Consider the following 27,124-nt stretch of genomic DNA (forward strand, 5'->3'; position numbering starts at 1 on the left):
TTCTGGCTACTTCCTACAGACCGAATAGGTATCCATTGAGTTGATGATCAGCCAAATGATCGGTGAGTAGAGTCCATGTTCAATCTTTTGCATCCTTCTTACACTGTGTATCCCATCATCACATTGAGCACCTCCTGTCCACTTCAACTATCCTTCACATTGTAAAGTGGCCGCGGCAATGCTCTCCCAGGAGCACGGAAAGGACACTGGACCTTATGAGAGAGGTACAAAGTAAGGTGGCCTTTGGACCATAAAGGTGACCATGAAACGATAAAAAAAGAGGCGGAATAAACAGTGCAAGGGCGAGGAGGGATTTCAAGAATGCGCGCAGATGGTCACACATGTTAATGTTTAATCAGTACAAATAGAAACTGCTGTAAAACCTAAATCGGAGAATCAAATAGAGTCAGAGTTTTAACAACAGTACTATGAAGAATAAATAATAAATAAGGCGGCACGTTTCTCCTTCCTGCCTGATTAATACTTTTGTAGGTGAAGAGACCGCTGATGGATCATGTATTTATAGTAGAATTGACTGTCAGCAAGCACCTTATCTAATTTCAGGATTCCACAGAAACTGCTTGACCCCAAATGATCAGCTCATTGGCATTTTAAATGTATGCTGGGAATTGTAGCCGATTGCATTAATAACTAATTGACATGTATATTTATCCTGACTGAGCATTGCAGTCAGTAGCTAACGAGGAAGGAGTACGTTGTAAAAGATTGTTTGCCGCCCATGGGTTCCTGTGGCCACCGGATACACATCTTAAATCGAGACAAGGGATTGGCACGCTTGCTCTTCACAATAGGCACTGCTGGCTGTAACGTGGGCTCACTTGTGAAACATTTGCAGGACTATTGCTTGGAACCTCTCCAGAGGGCTGAGATTGAGCCGAACATGAGCAGATCTCTCTTGGGTCTTAACTCACGCTAAGCAATGCCGTATTCAGTGTGAAGAATCAATCGATGGAACAAAAACAGTAGGATTACCCAAGGCATTCGACATATTTATGCCGTTTTCAGGTTTTTTTTGGCCTTTGGTCAGGAACACATAACATCAGTTCAGCATACAGGGAAACGTAAAGAATAAATAGAATACCTCGTTTATAATGGACCCGAGATAAAAGTGACAGAGTCCACCGCTTGGTCGACATGGATTGCACAATTGTCAATACTGAGGTCTAAGGCACAGAGATCCCCGGGCAGAAGGATAACTACACTCAGTGGAGTGACAGAGCAGGTTAAACTCGATCTACAATGTCGAAATTCAACCTCACATATATTGCAAGGGTCTCGGTGTGTAATGAGGATTGGAAAGGAGAAATGTATTTAGCACACATGCCAATGACGTAACTGTCACCAAAAACTGTACAACAGCTGATGCAGGGACCAAACCAGAGGAGAAAGAAGAGACGCTCTGAGAAGTGTGAGGTAACAGAACACGGGCAAGGAAACACAAGTGGGCTTTGAGAGTAACTGGCCATTATTTCAGAAACAGACTGCAGGATCACGAAGGCAGCCCACCCGGAATTAACTTCAGGGTTCAAAGCCAGAATTATGACGAAGGCACAAGGATCTTATTTCATCCTGAAGGACACAAGTAGCCAAAGTAAACAAGCATTGGCCGCGAAAGTGAAAGTGATCGCATTCGCGATCAAACGCCGCGAGCGATGCGCTTAATGAGCATAAGGCGGAAAGCCTCTGCTCGTAAGCGCGCGTCCGCGCACATGCACTGTAGCTCTAGGCTGGCCATGGCAGCATTTTTTTAAGCCCCCTCACATAAAGTCTCGCCAGACCAGCGCATGCGCTGGGTCAGGCGAGACCTAAAAAGGGGACCTCAAGCACCATATCTTCAGTACCCTTCTGGACCAGAGGATACTCTGCCAGGAAGAAGGAAGGACTGCTGTGCTGCTGGAGGGACTATCACTCTGGTAGACTGCCGCTCTGAAGGACTGCAGCCCTAATGGATTGCTGCCCTGCTGTCCTGCTGCTCTGCTACTTCTGCCTGCGGACGACTATTTTGCTGGCCTCCTGTTCAGAGCCACAGGAACACAAAAGGCTTCTTCTGTCTTTAACCCACACCTGCACACAGTCTGAGTGAGTCCTGACCCTCCAAGTGGTGCCCCTACAGTCCTGGACCCTTGGAAGTGGTACTAAATGTGCCCTGATAGCCAAAATCCAATAATGGGGACTTCAAAACTGTCTGGCTTAAATCTGCACTGAGAACCAGGAGGAGACCGGGACCAGGTTGCTTGCCAAGCCGCCCGAGGTGCATCTTTGTCGGATTACTTTTCGACTTCTCCCGCTACGTTCTTCAGCAAATCATTGTCAGTGGTCCTATGCCAAAGGGGTGTCTGGCCTCTTGGAACTGTCTTTGGCTACAGCCCTCTGCATCGTCCCACTGGAGATTTTCGACTTCCATTTCAGAGACTAAGCCGAATGTAGAAATTGCCACCGCAACTTCAACCCAAGGCTATCTGACGACCCTTCCTTCTAGGACACCTCCTGCAGCTTTGCCCTGCAGAACTTAAACTTCTCAGATGATTTTTATCAGAATTTTTTCGAAATCTGAAGGCAAGCGCTGACCGGGCCCAATCCACTTCTTCTATCGGAACCGCACTCCATTGCGGTCGCCCATATTTTTCTACTTTGTACCGGTCTCTCATGAACAGATGTCAGCGGTTAGTGCTTTGATCTTTTAGGTGCTAGTTTTCACAAAAAAGTTAAAAAAAATCATAATTTTTGTTCTACTGATTTTTGTTGTTTTGGTGTCAAATAATTTATTCCAATTGACTCGATTTTACTAAATCGGTATGTGATTGTTCGCATGTTGTATTTTCACTTCATTACTGTTTGTGTGCTGCATAAATAATTTACACATTGTCTCTAATTTAAGCCTGACTGCTTTTTGTGCCAAACTACCCAGGGTTAAGCACATGTTAAATTAGTGATTTTCTGTTTACCCTGCAATGAATGTGGCTGTTGCTTGACCAAGGCTCACATCCCAGGCAACCAACAATCTAATTTCTCACAGTTCCATATTATCTTCAAACTCTACAAGGAGCCGTTGGGGCTCTATTCACAGATTAAACAGCATCACAAGTAACCAATAAACCTAAGATACAGAAGTCTACCCTACTCTTGACATCTAATGCTTCAAACACTGCCTGCATAGCACAAGATCTGAATGTCCACTGTCTACCTAAAGTTCAACCCCACCCAAATAGAAGTCCTAGAATTTACTAAGTACAACAAGTAAGAAGTAATACAAACCTGGATCAATGACATGAACCTTGATGGCTTAGGACACCAACTTTCACTGAATGTCAGGTCACTTGGATTCACCCTGGACACTAACCTTAAACTCAAGAAACCCATTGCCAAAAAACACAAAGATGGCCTGGTACCAACTGTGTCTTCTAAAGAAGGTGAATAGGTTTCGTCCTGAAAGCAACTTCAGAACTGCTATTTAAAGCCCTCGTGCTTTGCATCTGGATAGGGATAACACCCTGCTCAAGGGCCTCACAAACTCCATATTGTCTCCCCCCCCTTAATGTCATCCTACACTGCTACAACACTTCTCATTCAGAGCTCCCCTTTCTTGCCCATCACTTCTTTAAAACCAGCGTCATCATCTACAGAGCCACCTCAACCAGCAACCCTGCTTATCTTGCAGACAACCACACTATCTCTTGTGGGTCTTGCACACAAGCAGCCAAGACAACATCAAACTGGAGACTAAGAAGTGTAAAAAAGAAAAACCAAGGCAACAGGCTTGTTTCATCTATGCACTCGGGATCTGGAACCCTATCCCTGTATCCATCAGGACAGCCTCAAAACGGCTTGGATTTTGGAAAAAGTGGAATATGCACCGCTTTAGAGAACACTATATTTAATACAGTCACTGTACACTTCTGCTCCCATAACTCAGCTGCCTTTTGCCCTTCATAGAGCGCCACTGCCTTTTGGCTAGGTCTTAGTTATACAAATATCACACACACACACACACACACGCGCACACACACACCCACACGCACCTGCACACACACATACACGTACGTCTGAGCCCAATTCACAAAATTTGCCAAGTTAAAAGTTACACTGTTTTATTCTTATGTTAGATTTTTATTGGCAGTGTACTGCAACACCTAGAGGCTTGTTTGACCACTGTTGAAATCTGAATTTTTCTACTGCATTCATAGTCACATTCTACAGGCTTTGCAGCACTATTATTAAATGGTGTTAACAAATTATTCAAAGACATTCTAATATAAAAAAAAGGTTTCAATGTCATCAGTAGTATTTTTACATAAGATAACTCTCTCAACACCTATTCTAAAAGAGAAGTGAAAACTTGACAGGTATTTAATAACTGCCTGGGGATGTCAAAGGCTGAGCACACGTGACAATGTACAATTATGTGAGAATGAACTGTGATTTACCAAAACTATGACGTGTAACCAAGGGAGGCCGTGATGAACAATATAAAAAAATTATACATGAATACATTAGTTACCAGTAACATTTGGGGTCTCTGGTTTGACTAAGTAGAGTTGTGCCCATTGTGGAAGGATGGGGCCTGGCTCCCCCTTCACCCTCCTACATTAATAGTGTATTAATTGATCCTTTTGTTGACCCTCCAACTACTAAGCTTTGTGTAACATGGGACCCACCTACACTTTTTTCAAATGTACGTGTTATTACTACTACTCTGTGTAGTGCTCTGTGTGAATCACATTAGTAAACCACTGTTTCGTCTTCAGTGACCCTCTTTCTATGAACTAAAACAGTAGTACATATTTTTGTTCTGTGGCACGCAAGTCTAAACCTTTTAGTATCTCTCTGAAACACTTCCAAAATGAGATTGTTCAAAACATGGCAACAGCAGTGTGCCAGCCCACAGTTTATTAACAAAATATTAATTAAGTGGCATGTGTTACAAAACGTTTAGTACACCAGGCCGTACATTTCTATACCTTAGTTGGGGAAAAATAGATGAGTATGCTGCTGCTTTGCATTTCTTTAGCATTTGAATATGTGATTATTAGTGAAGATAGGGGAACTTTCGTTTAACCTACCTGCATCTTAGCCTCCCCTGGAACAGTCCAGAACTGTGTGTTCAAAACTACAATAGTGTAAGAAGTGGTGTGTTAAGTTCAGATTTCACTGAACTCCTTTAACAATGAGGGCTGAAATCATTTGGGCCAACCACACCCTCTTGCACCACCTGCAATTTTCGCTCCAGGGCAGATATTTATATACCAAGTTATATGTGTACCTGTGATTATTTCACAGATATGCGATGTGAATCAAGTAAAAGAGTACATTGGGAAGAAAATACTTGTGAATTCACTCCTAATGGGAAGTGGATTCTATTTGATCTTTATTGTCCAGCAGCTTTATGCAAATATATCAGCTGCCATTCATAATATTTAAAATGGCTCTCATATGGTGGAAGGACTAGGGGCTTACACTGGACAAATGACACACTCTTGCAAGTAAGTATGCACACAAAAATACAAATGCCTGTAAATACACAATGAACAACACATATCTTCCTTTACTGTGGCCAATTAAACTAAGACCTTAAGTTTAAAAGAAGGCTACTAGAAATGGCTTGCAGAATTGTTACCGGAAGCACTGATTTAACATACCTGCAGGAAAAATGTCACAAAGGAAACTCCTCCAAGTGCCAGAAACAACAACGAGAACATGTTGCTTTGTCTTCTCATTTCCTCTGGATCTACTAATGCAAACACCTAAAGGAAGATTCAGTGGTTTAATTAAAATAGCACAAAACAATATGTAAAAGAACATATTTTAAAACTGTAACAGAAATCAGGGTGTCATACACTTCCAATTTGAAACAAAGTAAGAAAATAGCATAGTAAAGCTTTAAGCATTGTATTTGGGAATTCAATTTAGTCTTTCCTCTGAAGAGTGGGTTGAGTAACAAAATACTAAAGTTCATATGTAACCCCTTAAGATCTCAATTTCTCTGAGCCCGATGACGTTTCAATCTGCACATTACAGTAGAAACTAAGATACATACTGCAAATGCCACTGACTCTTCAGAGCTACTTCTGGCCTGGCTTCCTTTGTGTACCTTGTGGCCCACCCTTTACTCAAATTGTACACAAGAACAACTGTAATATTGTAACAGACAGAAACGAACGTCAAACTCGATGATCAGTTTATTGCCTCTTTGACTGTCTAGGGTTCCAGTCCAGTTCTAGTACCGTTTTATGTAGTGTTCAATTCTGAGGGCGAGCCTGCTTTTAAGTGCTCCCCATTTGGGAAAATAAAGGAAACAAGGCACTGGTACATACACTGAAGTGAAGAGCCTCAAACAATTTGCTTACACTGGAAATGAGAACTAAGGAATTTTGGATCCAAAGCTAGAATTTTAGTAACCAGCGCATCTCCTGTTCAACAGGATACAAGATAGGGGAATGTGTATTATGGCCGCATAATGCTGAGGGGTTCTGAAGACATGAGACATCATAAAATTAAAGATTGAGTGGAATGTAGGGTTGAATGTCACCACAATGCAGGACACATTAAAAATCAAGGCATCTATTTCAACTAGAGTCACTATTTCTGTTTGAGCATCACAACACAGCTACATATATGTATTTTTATATTTTTAATGTGTGTGTGTGTGTGCGTGTGTGTATACATAAACATCTTTCTTTTTTTTAAAGTTTTTGTCGACCTGTGGTCTCGTCCAGCAGTTGTGCCGGAGCACCTTAAAAAGTCATGAGTCTCCACAATATATTTAAGGCAAATACCAAATAGAAGAAGAGATGGGAAATTGAGTGTACCATGTATTATTCGGGAATCACAAGCAGTCCGAAATGTTTTGGCTCCAGATGAGCCTTTATCAAGGCGATTCACCACACACTTATGGAAATAAATAACAAACTCAATTATGGACATAGAAAAAATAGTATCTTGTTGTGATTGTGCTATAAATTCCAAAATCAAATAAATAATAGAAGGTTTATGGTGGTCTGAGTGTGGGAAAGACTGTGTTACCTGTTTGCATTCTTGATGACCCAATCGTCAAATAAGGAAACACGTGGATACAGTCCCTTCTAAGATAAGCGACTCCTGCAGTGAGATATTTAGCAAATACTCTGGGGGTGTAGTGAACTAATAATACTGACCAAATACCATGACAGTGAGCAGGATGGATGGGGTATGTGGAAGTATGCGTCCTTCAGATCGAGGGCAGTCATGAAGTCATCTTGTTCCAGTAGGACAATAGCATCTTGGTAGTTTGACCATATGAAGATGTTCGGGAAGTGGGGGGGGGTTGGCAAGAGGGCCTGGCCCGGGGTATCCCATTCCATCATAAAAGGTGGGTTCCCTGGTGCCTACCCAGGGCGCCCACCATAGTCGTGTTGGGGCCGTGGAGGGAGCCCCAAGGCCAAGACAGTGAGCAGCTCCTAATGCTGCTCCCTGTAGGCAGGAGCAATATGCTGGCAGGAAAACACATCAATAGTCTGCTCCCAGTGGGAGGGAGCATTTTGAAACTTCCGCCAGCTAGTGCAGACTTGGTGTTTGCTCCCACTTGGCGGGTTTGAGGCCTGGTTCAAACTAAAAGGTAAATGTGTTTCTTTGGGATCCAGATAAGTACTTGAACAAGGTGAGGATTTTGCTAGTGTCCCGAAGCACAAACACTATTTTCTGCATGGCACTAAGGACCTCGGACAACTTTTCAAAGATCAACCTTTCGGTGGTGGCCGATCTCGGTATGGAGGGGCTTCGCTGGTGGTTTCTGTACCAGTGACAGTGCGACTTTTGGTGTCTATTTCAGCTCTGACTAGGCCGGTTTGGGGTCTTGAGGCAGCATTGAAAAACGACGCGGCAAGAAGCCCTTGGAAAGGCTTTGGTGGAGATATACCCATAATTTTGAGTCTGTGGAGTGCCGGTCAGAGGAGCCAAACTTGAGGGTTTCTGCTATTTTTGGCTCGACTCAGACCTTAAAGCCCGTCTCCCATGGGAGCAGTGTACTCTCCCTGTGGAAGGGTGATTTGGGGCTCATTGACTGACCCTGTGGCGCTGAAGAGGTGCAGGGAGTCAATATGGATTTTGGGCCTGGGCTGGTGCTTGACTGACAGTGAGTTATTGCATCTCTTCTTTTTCTGCCTCGGAGGCCTCTGAGAAGATGGACTCCCAACTTCCAGACTCCCTCTTTGGCGCTGGACGGGTCTTTGGCCCAGAAGATGTTGGGAGTTTCGGAGGAGGCTTGCTGCTGCATCTTCTGGTGGAGCCCACCACCTTTTCCTCAGGTCACAAGGGCCTTCTTTTAGCAGAAGGCATGGCACGCGTCACAGGGGGTGTCCTCATGGGTTGGTGAGAGAGGCACAAGTTACATCACTGTGCTAGCCACTCCATGGTTATTTGGTATTACACTAATGCAGAATTGAAAGGTTGTACATTCCAAAGCCATGACCCAAGTGTATTCTTCAAAGAATAGCCAAGAAGACTCACGGTTTGCCAAGCGTGGTGCCCAAAGGCGCAGTGCGTCAAAGGCTAACCAGGTCAGAAGTCCTGATGTCACAGGTAGAACATCTAGGCAGCAACTGTCACCAAAAATATCAGTGTTGAATTCGACGGTCCAGGAGCTGAGTGTTTGAACATCTGAGCCCAAGGGCAGAATTAATCTGATATTGCTGTCCTGGTGCACTGTGGAACAACGATAGAGTCACAACCGGTCTTGTGACTCAAACTCCCTTGAAAAAAATAAGTTGCAAATGTTAAAGTCCGACATTAGATGATTGGTGTATACTGAGCATATGTATCTACAGACACATATGCTACAATGCGTTTCGACCTTGATCGGACTTGTTCACAGGTTAACTCTGCAGTCTTTTTTCCATGTATAATAGTGAATCCTATGAGATAACTAACATCAGACACATTGGGCTCCCTGTCTGTACTACTTATGGAAGTTGTTGTTTGGGGCCTCAAGTTCCAATTTCATACTCCCTTTATCAACTAATACATATATATATTTCTTCCTTGTGTAAATAAATACACTCAAACTCACTTTTTATGGGGAGGGTAATGCCCCCAAATCGTCCGTTTCTACGTTATAACTTATTTTTAGTTTTACCTTTTGATTTTATTAAAATCATATGTATAACATATGTTTTTATTAGGGCTTTCAGCCAGCCCTCTTCTTCCATTGGTCGGTTATTGTGGCATTCACATTCTTCTTCCACCCATCACAACATACAGCATAGGGCAATTGCCAGCCCACTTCAGCCACTGACTAACATCACTGTGAGTGACGGCAGTCTGCCCTTTTGCAAGTCACACCAGAAGCGTAATGGGCACCCCCGCAGCAACCATGGAGCTGGGTGGGGGTCCTGTACCTCCTATTCCAAAGGGTTCCCCCTTAGTCTTAACTTGTGTTTGCTGTTTGCAGACTGATGAGCTGATACAGTCTGCCGTGTTAGCAATGTAATGTGTAGTGTGCAGCAAGCTGACTTTCAGAACTTCTCACAGCTTGAAAGCTTAAAAATCCCATCTTGTAGAAAGGCAGGAAGAGGCCCCTCCAGTTAATGGATGCGACCATGTCTGGTTATACTATAGGACATGCCTTTGTATCATGTGGGTGATCAAGGACACAGGACAAACCCAGATCACTGGGGGCACGATTTGGTGTTAACAGCAAATTAATATTTTATAATGAAGCAGGACTTAAGGTATTTGGATCCTCCTGTAAAATAGGCTTGGGGCTGGATTTGCTCCCTATGCTGACAATAGCCTTTCATGGGAAGGTGGGAGGTCCCTCCAGGGTGTGGGCATAGTCCAATACCCAGTGGCAAGGGGGCCGCCAGCTGAATAACTTTCACTTTCTGCTTTGCAGGGCCAGACTGACCGAAGCGGGCATCGGGTGGTTCCCCAGGAGGCTGGAAGGGTGGGGTTCGAATTTGTTACTGGGGACCGGTAATGCAGCCATGCTGCGATAACAGGCCCTAGTAACAAAAGCAGCAGTGTTTCACATTTGCCACCCCAGGGGATGGTGGGTGGTGGATTGGGCAGACAAAATTGCCAGGGCTGCTCTGTGTGCCCAGTCAGGCCCTGCTGCTTTGAACCTATCTTCCCATGTTCCCAGGCGCCAGCAAAACAGTTTTGTTTGTGGCATGGCCAAATTTAGAGAGAGACACTGCCAGTGACCTCAGGCCTTTCAGCATACTTATTTTCTGCTATCAGAATGAATGACAAACTGCAAGTTATCTTATCTGTTAAGTTGCTGTGCAAGAGGCACTAAAACAACTTTCCTTCAGGAAGGCTCCGTTCACCTTTGATGTGCATTACACACCCAAAGAAAAATCAGCCAATTGCATTTATATGCAATGCATGCATACAATTGTGTAGACTGCAAAGATAATGGTATTTTAAAGCACTCCAGATCCCAGTACTAGGTCTAAACATGTTTTTTGTTCAAGAATGGTAATTCAACTTCATCTGATTCCATCAAGAATATTTGTGTTCAGTGTTGTAGTTTAATACTCACTTTTGTGGATTATTGCCTGTCACGTTTGAAGAGCTGCATTTGCATGCATACTTGTCAAGTGACCACGTCATATATAACACTTTCTGCCAGTTTTAGCATTTTAGCCAAAATCAGTGCATTCGAAGTTTGCAGAAATATTTTGCATAAAATAACAGGAATGACTGAAAGTGGTTCACACTTGACAATGTACCATGTGGCTACAATGCATACCTGCCCCTTCACTGTTGTCCACCCTGTTCGGTCCTATGATATAGGCTTACATGACTGCTGCCCATTCTCTACCTTTTCTTTTCTGAAAAAGGCTGGGTCAGCTGGTGCTCATGCTGTTCTGGGTTAGTTAGGGTGGCGTCTACAGCTGCAGCTCATGGTTTTCATATTTTGTGTGAGGGAGGCTTGCACATCACCTTCCTACGTTGTTGGGGATACTCTTACTGCTGTGAATATTTTGTGGGATCACTGACAGAATATTGGAACCAAAAATATAGAGTGGACAGAATATTGTGTCAAAAATGTTGAGGACTCAACTGTCAAGAAGGTAAGTGCAAATAGGTAGGTATAGATTTACTATTCTGAACTCCACATCCACATACCTGGAAGATATATATATATATTGTCAAGGTACATATTTGTGGAGTATACATAGTCAAACTTTGTTTACCTATAGAAACTTACCTACACAATATTGGTGTCCTCGATGTTCTTGACACAATATTAAGTCTCACAATATTTTGGGTTCCGATATTCTGTCTAAACATCCTGCCCATGCTATGCCTTTTCCTTTGAATTGGCAGCTTGTGTTGCTGCTGTCTGTGGGGTGTCTATTCACTTTGTGAAGACTGCAGGGACAACAACTGCTCTGTGTGTGCCTGTTTTATGTCATGAAAGCTTGGAGTACTGCTCTGTGTATTGTTCCTGTTCAGGGTGAAGGAAACATGCACTGCTTCTGCCGACGCTGACCCAGTTCTGCGTGAGGAATGCTTGCGCTGTTGCTTTCTGTTCTGTATCTCTTCATTCATGACCCTATTGTACCTGTTGTTTATGCATGAAACTTGTAATGCTGTTACCTATGCAGTACCTGTTGCAGAGAAAGAACAAAAGAAATGTAAAGAGAAAGGATTTAATGGGCTGAAAGAATAGAAAAAGAGAAAAGTCAAAGAATGGGAAAAAGAGGAAGAGACAGAGACTGAGATTGAGATAAAAGGTGAAAAAGAGACAAACAGAGGAGGAGACATGGATCTTTTCACTGCATGGAAGATACGATGGTAAATGAAGGTGGACAGAGATGTAGCAGGATGAATAGAGAGTTGGGATAAATAGGAGATGACAGAGTAGTATAATACACGGTAATAAAAAGGAAGGGGAGACACAGAAACTTCGGTAAGCTGAAAGAAAAAGTGGAAAAGAGGCAAGTAAGACAAAAACGGCAAGGTAATAAGGTGCCTATCTGATCAGAGAAACTGGAACATGCATATGAGAATGGGAGAGGTAGAGGTTACAGAACCAAAGAGGTCGTGGTCAGAGAATGAGAGAGGTAGGAACATAACTTTAAAGTAGTCACTCAACAAGAAAAGAGGAGAGGAGGGAAAGCAAAGTGATAGGGGTCATTCTGTGATACAATTTTGGTAGAGGAACAGCCACAGCATCAGTTTCAGTGATTGTGCATGGTGCTGCTTGCTAATGGTCCATGCAATCTGCCTGTGTGCACTTCTTTACTGCACTTCCCAACACAATTCAATCAAACTGCGTGATTGTTGTCTACTGCTGTGCCCCCAGCCTTAGATTTTGGGGTACTGCTCTATATAGCACTCTCTGCAGGTTTTTTGCCTGAAGAGATGCAGTGGGTATAAGAGAAGTCTTTTTCAGTTTCCACAGGCAACACCATCTGGTCAAAGGCAGATGCAGTAAGTAACTAGTGACAAGGCTTGATAAGTAATGGTGCACCTACCTTGCAGGGTGTTGTTAATTTTGGTGTATCAAATTTCTTTTTTCTTGTACCGTCTATATTTGCAAACTGTGTTTTGTATGTTACTTTGGATTACAGTAACTGAACTTAACCTAGCTGTCTCATACTAAACATCCTTTACCTTTGGCCTAAGTGAGAGAGCTCAAACACACAAAAGGCGATGGGAGAAGTGCTTACAATATGTCTGACCTCTGGCAATCACTCTGAGTAGCATCCCAATTGTATTTGGACAAAATATTGAGTTTTTAATATCGGGAGACAGAAATCTCAGCAAAAAAATATTGGGATACAAAAATATCATGATGCAGAAATATCATTGTCAAGAATAGTGCTTTTTTCCAGGTAAATAATATCGTTGTTAAGAATATCGTTGTGTTAATATCGTTTACTATAATATAATTGGAAAAAAGATCATCTTTTAATTATCTTTTAATTCTCTTAAAGTGTTTAGTTCATATACAAATTTTTCTTATTATTGTTTGCATAATTGGTATTAATATTTATAAATCTAGTTTGTAATTTTAAGTGATTTTTAATTTAATTGCTAATAGTAATTTATAATTTCGTAGCAGGTTGCAAGGTTTGCAGAGATACAGGATGGGACGTTAATTAAGTAATAATTAAATAAAAATTATTTAGTAATTTATTATTAATAATTTAATTGAGTATTAATTATGTAAATTGTATAATAATTATATTTTTTAGTTATATTTTGAGGACCTGCTGGGTTTGCAGGGGTATAGGGAAGTAAGGTAATTAAGTTTTATTAACAATTATTTATTTATGATTAATGATTTAATTGGTTATTAATTAAGTAAATTGTGTAATAACTTTATATTTCAGTTATACTTTAGGTGTGGACTGTAGGGCTTGTGGGAATATAGGGTGGGAAGAGTAAATAGTAATGAGCAATTATATATATTTTAATAATTATTGAATTGATAAATAGGTATGTACATTATGTATTACAGATTAATTTTAGTTATATAGTTTCTAGGGTTATAGGGTGAGAGGTTAATTAAGTAATAATTTCTTAACAAATAATTAATAATTGTTAATTAATTAGTTAATTAGTTAATTGACTATTAATTTTGTAAATTGTGTAACAACTTTATATTTTAGGTGTGGGTTTTGTAGGATTTGTAGGTATAAAGGGTGGGAAGTTAAGTAATAGTTCATTAATAATTCATTATCTATTGATAAATATTTAATTGAGAATTAATTATGTACCTAATTTAAGAGTAATTTATTTTAGTTATATTTTAGTTGCAGGTTGCTAGGTTTGTAGGGCTATTGGTTGGGACATTAATTGAATAATAATTGATTAACAAATACTTATTAATTAATTTGTTAGTTTTTTTGTTATGTAATTGTGTAAATTGTGTAATACTTATTTATTTTATTTGTATTGTAAATGTGGGCTGCTAGATTTGTAGAAGTATAGTGCGGTAAGTTAATTAAGTAATGAATAAATAAAAAAGTTTAGAACATCATTGATAATTATTACATTGGTTATTAATCATGTAAATGTTTAATCTTTGTTTATTATATATATATATATATATATATATATATATATATATATATATATATATATATATATATATATATATTCTGAATTAATTACAGTTTATATCAATAATTTTATGTTTGTTCTAAATTAATAGGGTTATTCAAATATGTAATCTTTTTGAAGTGAAGTACTTTCCCTACTGTTGCTTAGACTGGAGTAGGAATAGTCAATTTAACCCCTTCTGAAGTCCATCACTTTCCCTACTGTTGGACAGACTGCAGTGGGAATAGAAAAGTCTACTCCTCCAAGGTCCAATGCTTTCCCTACTGTTGCACAGATTGGAGTATGAATAGTAAATCTTACCCCTCTGAAGCCCAAAGCATTTCCTACTGTTGCACAGACTAGAGTGAGAATAGTAAATCTTACAGCGCCAAAGTCCAACACTTTCCGAACTGTTGCACAGACTGGAGTGAGAATAATAAATGTTACCCCTCTGAAGTCCAACGCTTTCCCTACTTTTGCACAGACTAGAGTGGGAATAATAAATCTTAACCCTCCTAAGTCCACTACTTACCCTACTGTTGACGTATTTGGAGGGTAATAGTAAATTTAACCCCTCTGAGAGCTTACACTTTTCCTAGTATTGCCTAACCCGGAGTGGGAATAGTATATCTATTATTCACAAACTCCAATACTTTACATAATATTGTTTAAACATATCTATTACTATAATTCATTTTTTTACATTTTATATTATTTGTGTGTGTGTGTATGTGTATTTATATATATATTTCTTTATATGTATTATTATAGTAGCATTTTGGATTTTAAATTTCTAATGTTAAAAATATTTTTTTATAATAGTGTTACAATATATATGTATATATAAGCATACACACATACATATATATATATTCACTTAAAAAACCATAGGTTTCACACATGTTATAGTAAGCTGGACATTTCACTCGTAAAAAAACAATGAAATTCCCCCGTTATAGTTACTGCAGGCAACTATAACTCACGCGACCGCAATCCTCTGCTGATGACGTCAGATATTACATCACTTTATTTAGACACTTATTTACCCATGTCTTCTTCCATTAATCTTTAGCTATACATATATTACAAATATTTATTTTTCATAAAGACACATATGTCATCAGTGATGTAATATCTGACGTCATCAGCAGAGGATTGCGGTCATGTGAGTTATAGTTGCCTGCAGTAACTATAACGGGGGAATTTCATTGGTTTTTTACGAGTGAAATGTCCAGCTAACTATAACATGTGTGAAACCTATGGTTTTTTAAGTGAATTTGCAAGGTTTTTTAAATGCTAATTCGTAACTATAACGTGTGTGAAACATATGGTTTTTTCAGTGAATTTGTTTTTAAATGCTAAGTTATGGTTTTATAAAAAAAATTTTTTTCAGGTTTTTCACCGTGCGCGCACCGTGAATTATTATTTTTTTGTTTTTTAAATCACGAGGTGCGCGCACCCTGCGCGCACAGTGAGCTTCGCGCAACGTGCAACGTGCGTGCGCTGTGGGCGCTCGGTGCGCTTCGCGCAACGTGCGCGCGCTGTGGGCGCTGAGCGTGCCGTGCGCGCAGGGTGCGTGCCGTGCGCGCAGGGTGCGTGCCGTGCGCGCAGGGTGCTTCTGTGACCCCCTGACCAAGGCTAGGGTTCAGGAACTGTCCACTCTGCCCCCTTTTCACGTTCTCCACCTTTTTTTTTCACCCCCTCAGACTGCGAGAGACAAAATGGCGGCCGACACTTCCTGGTTTCGACCGATTCGAATGTTTACCGACATCTAACAACCAATCAGAATTGCGCTCGCGCACGGCAGGGTGCGCGCACAGTGCGCACGGTGCGTGCGTATAGATATTGATATGCTTTTAAATGCTATTTTCTCAGGAAATACTGAACAGATTTACACCAGACCTGCAAAAGGCACTTCCTTGACCTTATGGCTACCTCTCTGCCAAATTTCACGTAATTCTGTTCAGCCGTTCGGGCTGTAGCTGTGTCTAAAGGTCCTATGGAAAATAACATGGGGAAAACGCGTTTTGGGACCTCCCTTTTTTCTCGGCCCCCGCTTGACGAATCACCCCGAGACTTTCAGGGTAGGAGCTGAGCGGAGCGCCCCATTAGTTTTGAAAAATTCGCGAGGATTCGTCAACCGGCGCCAAAGTTATTCAAAATAGAATTTTGAGATTTCCTATGGAAACTAGGTTGTAAATATAACTATCTACTGGCGACCGCCAGTAGATAATGTATATGCTTATATAAGTATATATGTATAGTATTAAATATTATTTACATTTATTTAATTTACATTTTTTTAAATACTGCTTTTATTGAGTTTTACAGACAGTCAGCATTACAACCCTCCTCCCCCTCCCTCCCTCCATCCCCTCAAACAAAAAGAGAGAAGCATGCAAGCAAGTACATTTCATCAGCAATATGCATTTGGCTCCCAGGCAGTTTGAAGAACGTAGAAAATCGACATTGAAGCATTTCGCACCCCATCCTGACCTTGTTCATATATATTTTTATCAATGATCCACAGGTTCTTCCTCCTGCTCCACAGCAGGATCCTCCATTTCCTGCTGTAAACGAAATTGTACTAAGTCCCATCCATCTGCCCCTTTGGCCTGCTCCACTATACACCAATCTATATTGCACCCCACACTCAGCTCGCACCAATCTCCCACAACCACTCTTTCCGGGTGGGCAGCTGAATGGCCATCCACCTCAATGCTCGGGTGGGCAGCTGAATGGCCATCCACCTCAATGCTATGCATTTCTTGGCCATGGCCAATCCCAATTCCAGTACCTTCTCCACGTATTTAGTTTGTTTAGCCCGGGTCACTAACCCCAGTAAGCCTAGTTGAATCGTTGGCTGTAGCGGCAACTCTGTCAGTTCACCCAACACCTGAACCACCTCACCCCAAAAAGCTCCTACACTAGGACATGTCCCCCACATATAGACATATGTACCCATTGCTGTCCTGCATTTGGGACATTGTTCTGGTTTGGAGGGTTCTAGCCTATGTAACCGCTGCAGCATAACATAATCCCTAAGGATGCACTTGTAGTTAATCAGTTTCAGGCGTGAATTGCATGGCACTTTTCTATCGTTGCCCAATATGGTTCCCAATCATGCTCACTCAACTTCATGCCTAAATCACCTTCCCACTATAATTTCAGCATCATAATGCGGGCAGCTGTGTAAGTAACTGATCGGTGTAATAAGATTGCGCTCTACCCTCATATCCAGTAGTGTCTGATTTAAGACACACATTTTTTGCTCTTGAGGGAATCCCACCCAAGCCTTACAAATAGCTGGCGCCAGTACAGCATACACTAGAAAACCATCCACTTGCAACAACTCATCTAGCGCAGAAGTCCGCTTACTCCACCATCTGCCCATTCTCATATAGATCACCCACATTCCGAGGGATATCTCCTTCTTCCATGCGTCTTAAAAACAGAGGCAGCATAGGGTTAATTCCTTTGTTCGAAGGGACCAACTGTCCCTCCTACCCTTCTCTCCTGCATTACATCAATGTTATACATTAAAATGTTTAAGATGTACTATTTTAAACTATATATATGTATATATTAAAAAACAATCTTTTAATAGTTTTTTTTAACAATTAGTGTGAAATATTTTGCTTTTGATATATATTTTTATACTTATCATTATAAGTACAGGGAAACAATACTTATGTAAACAATATTTTTGACACAATATTTTTGTTACAATATATTATTGTTGTCAATATTGTCTCAGGGATCCATTCCAATCCATCACGATTTTGCCCACAATGACGCTGTTTACAATGAAAAAATCATAATCTGAACCATAGAAATTAACATCATGTTAAAAGGGTGTGAAGGAAAATAAAGAACTGCAATCCTCAATTACAACTGCCAAGATAACACCATTTTTATTTCTCTTTCGCAGTGCCACCTGCCACCAAGCCCACAGAGTAACAATCAGAATGTATGGGATGCTCATTAAAAAAATAAGTTTGACCATGTTGATGCCATCTTTTGACAGTGCAAAACAAATGACAAAGAAAGGAGCAAGGCTAGACCTGAAAAACATAGTGTACCTGAAAAGGGGAATGCCAAGGGAGTGAGATACAAAATATCACTACCCTAATAGTAGATAGAATAAACATCATCTGTGCAAATGGACCTATTAGCTATGGAAGGCTAAGCAAATCAAGGTCTTCTTTAGGATGAGGGAAACGACGGCTCGAAAATTGGTACAAACTAGGGATCTAAAGTGAATAGTGAGGACTTCTGTCCGTAAGTGGAATGAAACTAAGGACTGTTTGTATATCAACTGTGACAAAAGCTTTATTCCAGATACTTTAAGCTGTGTGATCCCTTGAATGAAGCACACAAGCCGTAAATTACTGCAAGACTTTCTTTTTTCTTTTGCTTAAGACTTTTAAAAAAAAATTACTTTTAGTCTTTTTTTTCAATCACCTTGAAAAGATTTTGGGCCTTATTATGAGTTTGATGGTCTGACCGCCCGAATACCGCAGCTGCCAGGAGACTGCAGCGCCTGCGGTCTTTCACTTGCCATATTACGAGTTTACTGCGGTGCCCGCAGTGTGACTGTGGAGATTTTGCAGCGGTGGTGATTATTTTTCCATATGTATCAGTGCCTGTGTGAGCATTTTGACTGCCTAAGTATCGGATGCACACTTATGCATGACACATGTGGAAAAATACAGTCTACCCATTGCTGGAGTCGGGCCCCTATGTGGGCAGTCCAGGCAATGGAAATATGGCACAAAAAAGACTCACTTGTAGATCGCCGCAAACAGGGCCACAATCCTCGGGGTGAAGATGTTGCTGTGAAAGGAGAACTTGAAGAAAGAGATCCAGGTTGAACTCTAGCCGAATCACATGAAAAGGGTGAGTACACACCACAAATCCTTTGTTTCCGGCAACACGAAGCTGGCGGTCTCATTCGCACGTTCAGCTCGAGGAAAAGCCAACTCGTAATATGGACTTAGGTAAATCTCCCTTGCACCCCCCTTTGACAGCTGCTTTTCCCCGACCGCGAACCCAGTGGTCAGTGGTGTGCTGGCGGTGTCGGAAGTCCAGCCACAGGCTTTCCAAATGCATCGAACACAACTCCTAATATAGCGGTCAGACCGCTCAGCTCGCGGCGGTTGGACCACAACAGTGGGTACCACTGTCCACGGACTGCCAAACTCGTAATAAGGCCCTTTGTGTGTTTCCTGTTTGAAGCTTCCATTGACAAAAATACATTCATATTTAAACATTGACATTTTCAGCCCTGATGATGTGGAGTAAACAACTGGTATTTCCAGTTTTGTTTTTATATCTTATATAATCAGACATTAACTGATTTGTAATAGGTTTTCTCTTTCTTTTCAACTTACCCTAGAAGTCTACTATTTGTCTGCAGCAACCTCCAGATTCCCCAGCCTTTCATTAAAAGTTCATCTATTCAGTATTCACCTGATGTTTACATACATAATGCATGTATTTATAAAGTGTGCTTTCACCCCTTGGACATCTTGGTCCTGCGTAACATGTGTTTATTGTTACACAATTCAATGGTGCTCAAAGTGGACCTGCTAGACTTTGAACCTTAGGCCAGAAGGTCTAGTGCAGGTTTCTGGTATACATGCATTGGACCAATGATCCACCAGACATGTACCCACACATTTTAGGTTTTTGTCAGTTGATTTTAACTTTCTTTTTTTTGTAAAATACTTTGATGAACTTACAGGCTTGAGGTAGATATATGTTAAATTAAAAAAATATTTTGGTCAGAGAATGATAGACTCAAAAGTGAAGGTAGATGAGAAATTGGGGATGCAGAATTAGGAAGATTACAGAGGTAGAAATACAGTTGAAAGTGACATTGGGTAATTAAGATGAATGATTGAGAGAGAGAAAGCTGAAAGTGACATGGAAAGTAAAGAGACAGAGGTAAAAATGTCAAAATAGAGAGGACAGGGAAATGAAGAATGGATGGGACAGAGCTGAGGGAATTTTAAATGTGCAGGTGAACAAAATGGGAAGATATATGTGAGAATGAGCTGTGGATCTGGAAAGGAACCAAAAAAAAAGCACTGAGTGATCAATGGAGGCGAGACATCGGGAGCTGTAAATTTGGCTGCATGAGTTAAAATAGGAGAGATACAGTGAAAGAAAGAGAAATAAAAGGTGAAAGTACATGGCAAAACAGGTGAGTGAATGAGAGAGGGAGATGCTAGGGATCATAAAAATGGGATAATGATAAAATGGGGATAATCATACCCTGTAATTATCTGTTCGTAGTATACAGTTCTGTACATTAAAATGCTTAACTTACTCCAACCATCTAGTGTTGCAAGTTGCAAGTTTTTTCCTCAAAGAAGACTCTGGAGTCACAAGAAGTGGTGTGACTCCTCCTCTAGGAGTACATCACACACTGACTCCATGTTAAAAAATTTTCATACAGCGGGTGAGCCTACGTATGACATGCCAAGTGAATGTTGTTATGGGGTGGACAATGTACAGTGAAATTCAGTAAGCAAGATATATGCGAAAAATACAGGTTAGCGGGGAGTAAGGCAGGCAAATGTGAATGTAGAGCTCTACAGGCTATGAACAAATGCTTGCATGGCAAATAATATTTTTCATTCATAGCATCTGTGTCTGTATATATGCATGTTTAGCATAGACTGTAAAGTAGTGCCCTCCATCAGCAGTGGCTATCATTTGGATGATGCAAATGTCTGGAACAAGATACTTAACACTGTCTGGCCAACCATAGCCTGCTGACGGGCTAAAATGTCCACATTGTAGTGGTTGGTGAACATCTGCGGTGTTCACCAAGTGGGTGCTTTGCAAATATCTGCCAGTGGGATGTTTCTTAAGAAGGCCTTTCTTCTAAGTGGAGTGTACCCTAGGTGGAGGAGGTAGGATTTTCTTTGCTATGTTGTAGCAGCTTTGGATGCCTTTGACTATCCACCTAGCTATGCCTGCCTTGGAGATGGGATGCCTATTATGTGGCATTACAAAGCCAACAATGAGCTGGTTGGATTTATGGAAATGCTTGGTCATATCTTTGTAATACATAAGAACTTTCTTGACATTTGAAGTACCTAGTGATCGCTCATTTATCCAATCTGGCTTTAAGAAGAAGAGGGGAGCTCTACAGTTTGGTTAAGTTGGAATGATGACACCACCGTAGGGATGAATTTAGGATTGGTTCAAAGACCAACTCTGTCTTTGTGGACCTGAATGAAACACTCTTGGAGGGTGAGCACTTGCAGTTCAATAAAATGTCTGAGTGAGTTAATACCCACCTGGAGGGCACCTTCTAGCAGAGGAAATGAAGGGGCATGAGTGCAAATGTACAAAGAGAGGTGCCATGAGACTTGTGGGGACTATACTGAGAATCATAAAAGGGCAGGAGGAGGTACTTCAAGGGGTATAACCCTCTTGAGCCCCACCATATAAGCCTTAACAACTTGAATTCTAAACAGGGAATATTCCTTATTGTGTATGTAAGCTGCGACAGCAGCAAAGTGTAAACTTATGGCGGTGCCGGCAAGGCCTGCCTTTTGAAAATGCAAGAGATAGCAGATGATGTCCTGGTTGGTAGGCTTGAAGGGGTCCAGGCTCTTGCAAACACAGTGGTGAACAAACCTTTTCTATTTTCCAGCATAACAAGTCCGTGTTGTGGGCCTTTGAGGTTCCCTTAAGATGAACATACATTTATGGGGAACACTGAGATACAAAGCAAACACAAGGAGATGATGGACAAAGAGCTGAAACTTTTCAGACACTCACCCCCAGTCACAGATCTGGGTAGATACCTCAATTCTAGGACCTTTAAATGCCAGATCGCCAGGTTGATCTGGCCGAGGTAGGAATGCCTAACCCAACCTTGCTTCTGGCTGAGAAGAACCTGCTTGAGCAGAAACCTCTGATGGGGCTATAGGGCATCTCCAGAAGTGTGAAGTACCAAGGTTGTCTGGCACAGGTAGGAGCTACTAAAATTAGCATCAGCGATGTGTGCCTCAACTTACATACCACATAGGGAAGCAGCAGATGTGGTAATGCATAGGCAAATATCCCTGACCAATTCATCCACAGTATATTACCCATGGACTGTGGTTGTGGGTTCTGAAGGCAAAGTTTGGACAATTGCATTTTCTGGGGTGACAAACAGGACTCTGTGTAGGATGTTCCAATGTTGGAAGTAACTGTGTAGAAATTGTGGGTGAAGTTCCCACTGGTGGAATTGATGTGTTTTGCTGAGCAGGTCCACAAAGTCGATGTTTGCCCCCGGAAGATTTTCTGCCATGAGGTGTATGTTGTGGTGTAATGCTGAATGCAAGATCGTTTGCCATAACTGAAATAGGTTTGGAGAGTGTGTGCCACACAGTTTTTCTAGGTAGTACATGGGGGTCATGTTGTCTGTCTTCAGGAGGACTACTTTGTTCCCAATTACTTGAAGGAACACTTTGAGAGCTAGGTGAATGGTTAGCACCTCTAGGTAGTTGATGTGACAAACCTATTTTTGAGGGGGGCATATTCCCTTCACAGTGATTTCATTGATATGCACAACCCGCCCTGTGATTGAGGCATCTATGGTAATGGTCACCTGTTGTACGGGATCTGTGAAAGGCCTGCCTTTCAACAAGTTATTTCTGTTCTACCACTGCAGAAAGTGACAAGACCTGGCCTGTACTAACACTAGATCTTCCCACTGACCATCTGCTTGGGACTACTGAATAAGAAGGCACACTTATAGGGAGAGCATATGAAGCCTGTGTGGGCTACAATGGTGATACAATAAGCTAACACCCCATGAGGGCACATCACAATTCTATCCATGAGTTGACGATTGGGCTGAAAAGGAGGTAGCAACTGCTATAAGGCAGCCTCTCTCTACTCGTTGTATTTTAAGTTTCCCCTAACTGCCACAAATACTGAACCCAAGAACAGTTGGATCTGCTTAAGATTTAGATGGAAACAAATTACTACAAGGGAGGTGCAGGCTCTGCTCCTTGATCGTGCCTGTGCCTGATCCCTTGACGCTTCTGATGCGAGACTTCTTACCTAGCTTCGCTCAGAGATCAAGCAGTTGTCACTGGATGCGGCCAAACTCCTTTGGCGCGCCTCCGTGGTCAGGGTATATGGTTGGGGCGATAAGAATGGCTCACTCCTCCACCGCCTTGCCACATACCCTAGGGAGAACCGTATAATTCCTGAGTTCGTGGCGCAGGAAGGTTCGATATGCCAGTCCCCAGTGGGGATGGCCTTTGCCACCTACTACCGCCAATTATATAAGGCTAGAACTCCAACCCTTTCTCTCGCGGACCTACTGGAGGTCGGGAATGGCTGCCTTCCGAGTGTAGACCCCGCTGCTCAAGCTGATCTAGATCGCCCCATCATCCGTGAGGAGATCGGGAAGCGATTGTCCTTATTTTCTCCGGCAAGACACTGGGTCCGGACGGCCTCTCTCAAGAATAGTACGTGCACTATCGAGACACTCTCGTCCCCCACCTTGAAGAACTGTATCGGTAAGCTGTGGAAAAGGGCTCCTTCCTCAGGAGACGGATATGGCCACCATTGTGGTTATCCCTAAATCCCAGCCGCCCTCGTCACGATGTGCCGACTACCTCCCTATCTCCCTCATTAATACTGAGGTTAAACTGTTTGCCATAATCCCCGCCCAGCGGCTCAAACCCCACCTGTCCCCGCTGGTTTATCTCGACCAATGCGGGTTTATGCCCTCACGCGGCACCCGGCATTGTCTCCGTATACTGCAATTCACCTTGGCCTTATGTCATCTTCTCTCCCCGTATATGGCGATTCTTCTTGTGGACTTTGAGAAGGCCCTTGATTCGGTGGATTGGGGGTTTCTTGAGGATGTCCTGGACGAGATGGGACTCGATCCCAGCTTTTGGGCCATGGTCAAGGTTCTTTACGCCCTCCCGCGGGCTTGTGTCCTGGTAAACGGGTTTCTGTCGGAGCCCTTCTCAATTTGTAGGGGAACGAGGCAGGGTTGTCCCCTTTCTCCCCATCTCTTCGCTTTGGTAATGGAACCCTTGGCGTCCCTGATGCGGTCATGTGAACACGTGCGGGAATGGGAATGGCCCGGCACCGAGCCAGACAAAATTGCTCTATATGCGGACGACGTCCTCATCTATTTAGCAGACCCCGCCTGGTCATGCCCACACTGTCTCCGAATTCTGCATTCCTTCGAACGGGCCTCTTGCCTCCGGTTGAACCCTGACAAATCAGTTCTGGTTCCCCTCCACCTATCCCGGGAATGCTTCGATTGGCAATCTGATGTACCTCTTTGCCGTCAATCCTTCAAATACCTTGGGATATGGATGACCTTACTCCCCGAGCTGAGCTGGGCCCTCAATGTCACTCCCCTGGTGAAACGGGCCAAGGCAGACCTCCAGAAGTGGCAGTCGCTGCCCCTGAACCCCATGGGAAGGGTTGCCCTCTTTAAAATGATGGTTCTTCCCCACTTCTTCTACATTCTTCAAAACACCCCCATGTGTTTTCCCAGGGCCTGGTTCCGCTAACTGGATAGCATGGCCAACAAGTTCCTGTGGGGGGGAGGTAGGTCCCAATTGGCGCTAAATATCTGCAGGATCCCTTCATTTGATGGGGGTCTAGGAATGAACCACCTTTATTTATACTACCTCGCCACGCGACTTCTCTCCATACACGACTGGTTCAATGGGGGATGATCTGACCCGGCTTACAGGCTCGAATTGGGGGAATTGGGCCTCGCCAGGATTCAGTCCATGTTGTAAGGTGCCCCTATTCCTTCTGGTCTACCAGAGGTGATGCGTTCTGTGTTACTGACCTGGCGGGCTACACTGCGGCACACCAAATGGACACACACACTGACCCAGTGTACACCCTTGTGGCAGGGGATCTGGCTCAAAGAGGTCAATGAGCTGCAGGGCTTCAGGGCTTGGGACCTTATAGGTATTTCGCAACTGGGCGATGCATGGATGGGGGACCACATGCGTTCCTTCGGCGGCCTCCAGAACAGGTACTCACTGCACCAATCACAATTCTATAGGTATCTGCAACTGCGACACGCCCTCCACACGCACCTTACAACAGGTACACGGCTTCCTGATCACAGCCCGCCTGAAGCTCAGATTATGTTTGGGACCTGGCGAAGGGTGGCATCTCCCGCATTTATCGTACACTGATCAACAATACCTCTACTTCCCTAGACCGACTGCGAGCTCAATGGGAGGACTAGGTGGGCCCCTTGGAGGAGGAGGATTGACGTGACGCCCTTATGGTCCCCAGAACAGTCACAGCTTCCGTTAGGCTGCGCCTGGTGAAGCTCTGTCATTTACCCACCACATACTTCACCCCGGTGCGCCTCCATCAGGTGGGGTTGAGTCTGACCTCAGCTTGTACTAGGTGTGGTCACGACCCAGCTGATTTCCTCCATATGGTATGGGCCTGCCCCCGCCTGGCGCGGTTCTGGAGGGAAATCGAGGAAGAACTCACCGAAATCTTAGGGTGGGAGGTCTCCCACAACCCAAAACACACGATCCTGGGCATCACTGATGAGCTGGATGGGTCTCGAAATGAGAAGGTGTTTTTTACTACAGCTATGGTGGTTGCCAAAAGAGACATTGCAGCCTCCTGGAAATGTCCTGTGCCCCCGAGTGTTGGGCGATGGCAGATTGGGGTGGACTGGTGCGCCACACAGGAGAAAGTTATGTATGAGGCACGTGGGTGTCCCAAGAAATATCGCAGAGTCTGGGGAAAATGGTTGGGGGGGTGGTTTAGTCACAATGGGATTGTCCAATTTCATGTTATTTTGTTTTTAATAGTGTCTGTAAACTGGGTAACACAAATTCTTTTATGTAATCCTAGATTGTCATGGGGTAGTGCTGAATGGCTGGTGTATTCTTTCTGTAAATCAATAAAAAATTGTTTAGATGGAACTTGGTGGCATTTATGGTAAATCCCAGGCTGTGAAACAGGGAAACTTCTATTCATGTGTGTGGGCTAGATAATCCAGTCTGCTGGCACTCTTGATCAGCTAATCGTCAAGGTAGGGTAAGATGTGAATGCCCACCTTAACAAATGCATAGCTACCACTACCAGACACTTCATGAAAACTCTTGGAGACATGGTTGCCTCGAAAGGAAGCACTTTGAATTGATATTGTTGACCACTTACCACAAAGCGATGGTACCGGCGGTGTACAGGATGGATGGCTATATGGAAGTAGGCATCCTTGAGATTGAGCGCTGTCACTCGCTTTATCATGCCGTTCTGCAGGAGGGCCTGCAGCTCTTACTAAAGGAGGCAAAGGTGTTATTTACTGAGAGAATGTGTACAAGGTGGGATGTTGGGAGGGTGCGTGTGTAGTTCAAGGCAACAGCTGTGCTGGACCACAAGAGAAGAAATCTTGTATCCTTAGTCCATGATAGGTGGTGTGTGATTGTGGGGGAAGCAGAGCAAGTTACTGTATGGAGGAGGCAGCTTCCTTACTGGAACCACCTCTGCCCTTACCCCCTCTTGTTACCCAGGTAGAGTCCTTTGTTGTACCTCTCCCGGGTTGGTGGTGAAAGAACTGCCTCTGATAGGAGTGTGGCTGTCTAGGTGAGGCTGTTTTTGCTCTGCCCCGTGCTGTTGTTCATGAAAAAGGACCCTGTATGGTATAGTTTGCATTGCATCCAGAGATTTCACTGTCTTCATATCTTTCTTAAACCTCTCCAGCATTCCATCAACCTGTGGCCTGAATAGGTGTCCTAATCAAACAGGAGGTTGGGGCGATGCTGCTGGACCTCGGGATTAAACCTGGAAATGCAGAGCCAAGCACGATGCCTGAGGATAGAGGTAGAGATTATGTCTATGGCATCTAATGCAAAGTAAATACTGGTGAGAGATAATTTCGCACTCAAACATTATTTCCTTCCGCTTTTTTATATTCCACTGGTAGATATTTAAAGATTTCTTACATTTCCTCCAACTAAGCCCTATCAGATCTGAAAAGAAGTGCCATGAGCCAGTGGGTTGCTGCCCCAACTGCTACCCTTTTGCCGCCACATTT

General features: G+C 42.8%; 1 protein-coding gene across 1 annotated transcript in view; it reads right to left on the bottom strand.

Moving 5' to 3' along the window:
• Positions 1–27,124, bottom strand: part of LOC146789359 (ATP-dependent translocase ABCB1-like) — a 502,439-nt gene that overhangs the window by 139,828 nt on the left and 335,487 nt on the right. The window contains exon 18 of the mRNA XM_085631305.1: positions 5,658–5,762. Coding sequence (XP_085487431.1) covers positions 5,658–5,762 — 105 coding nt within the window. The remainder of the gene's footprint in view (positions 1–5,657; positions 5,763–27,124) is intronic.

Source organism: Triturus cristatus, chromosome 10 (genome assembly GCF_964204655.1).
Source record: "Triturus cristatus chromosome 10, aTriCri1.1, whole genome shotgun sequence".
NCBI classification, from domain to species: domain Eukaryota; kingdom Metazoa; phylum Chordata; class Amphibia; order Caudata; family Salamandridae; genus Triturus; species Triturus cristatus.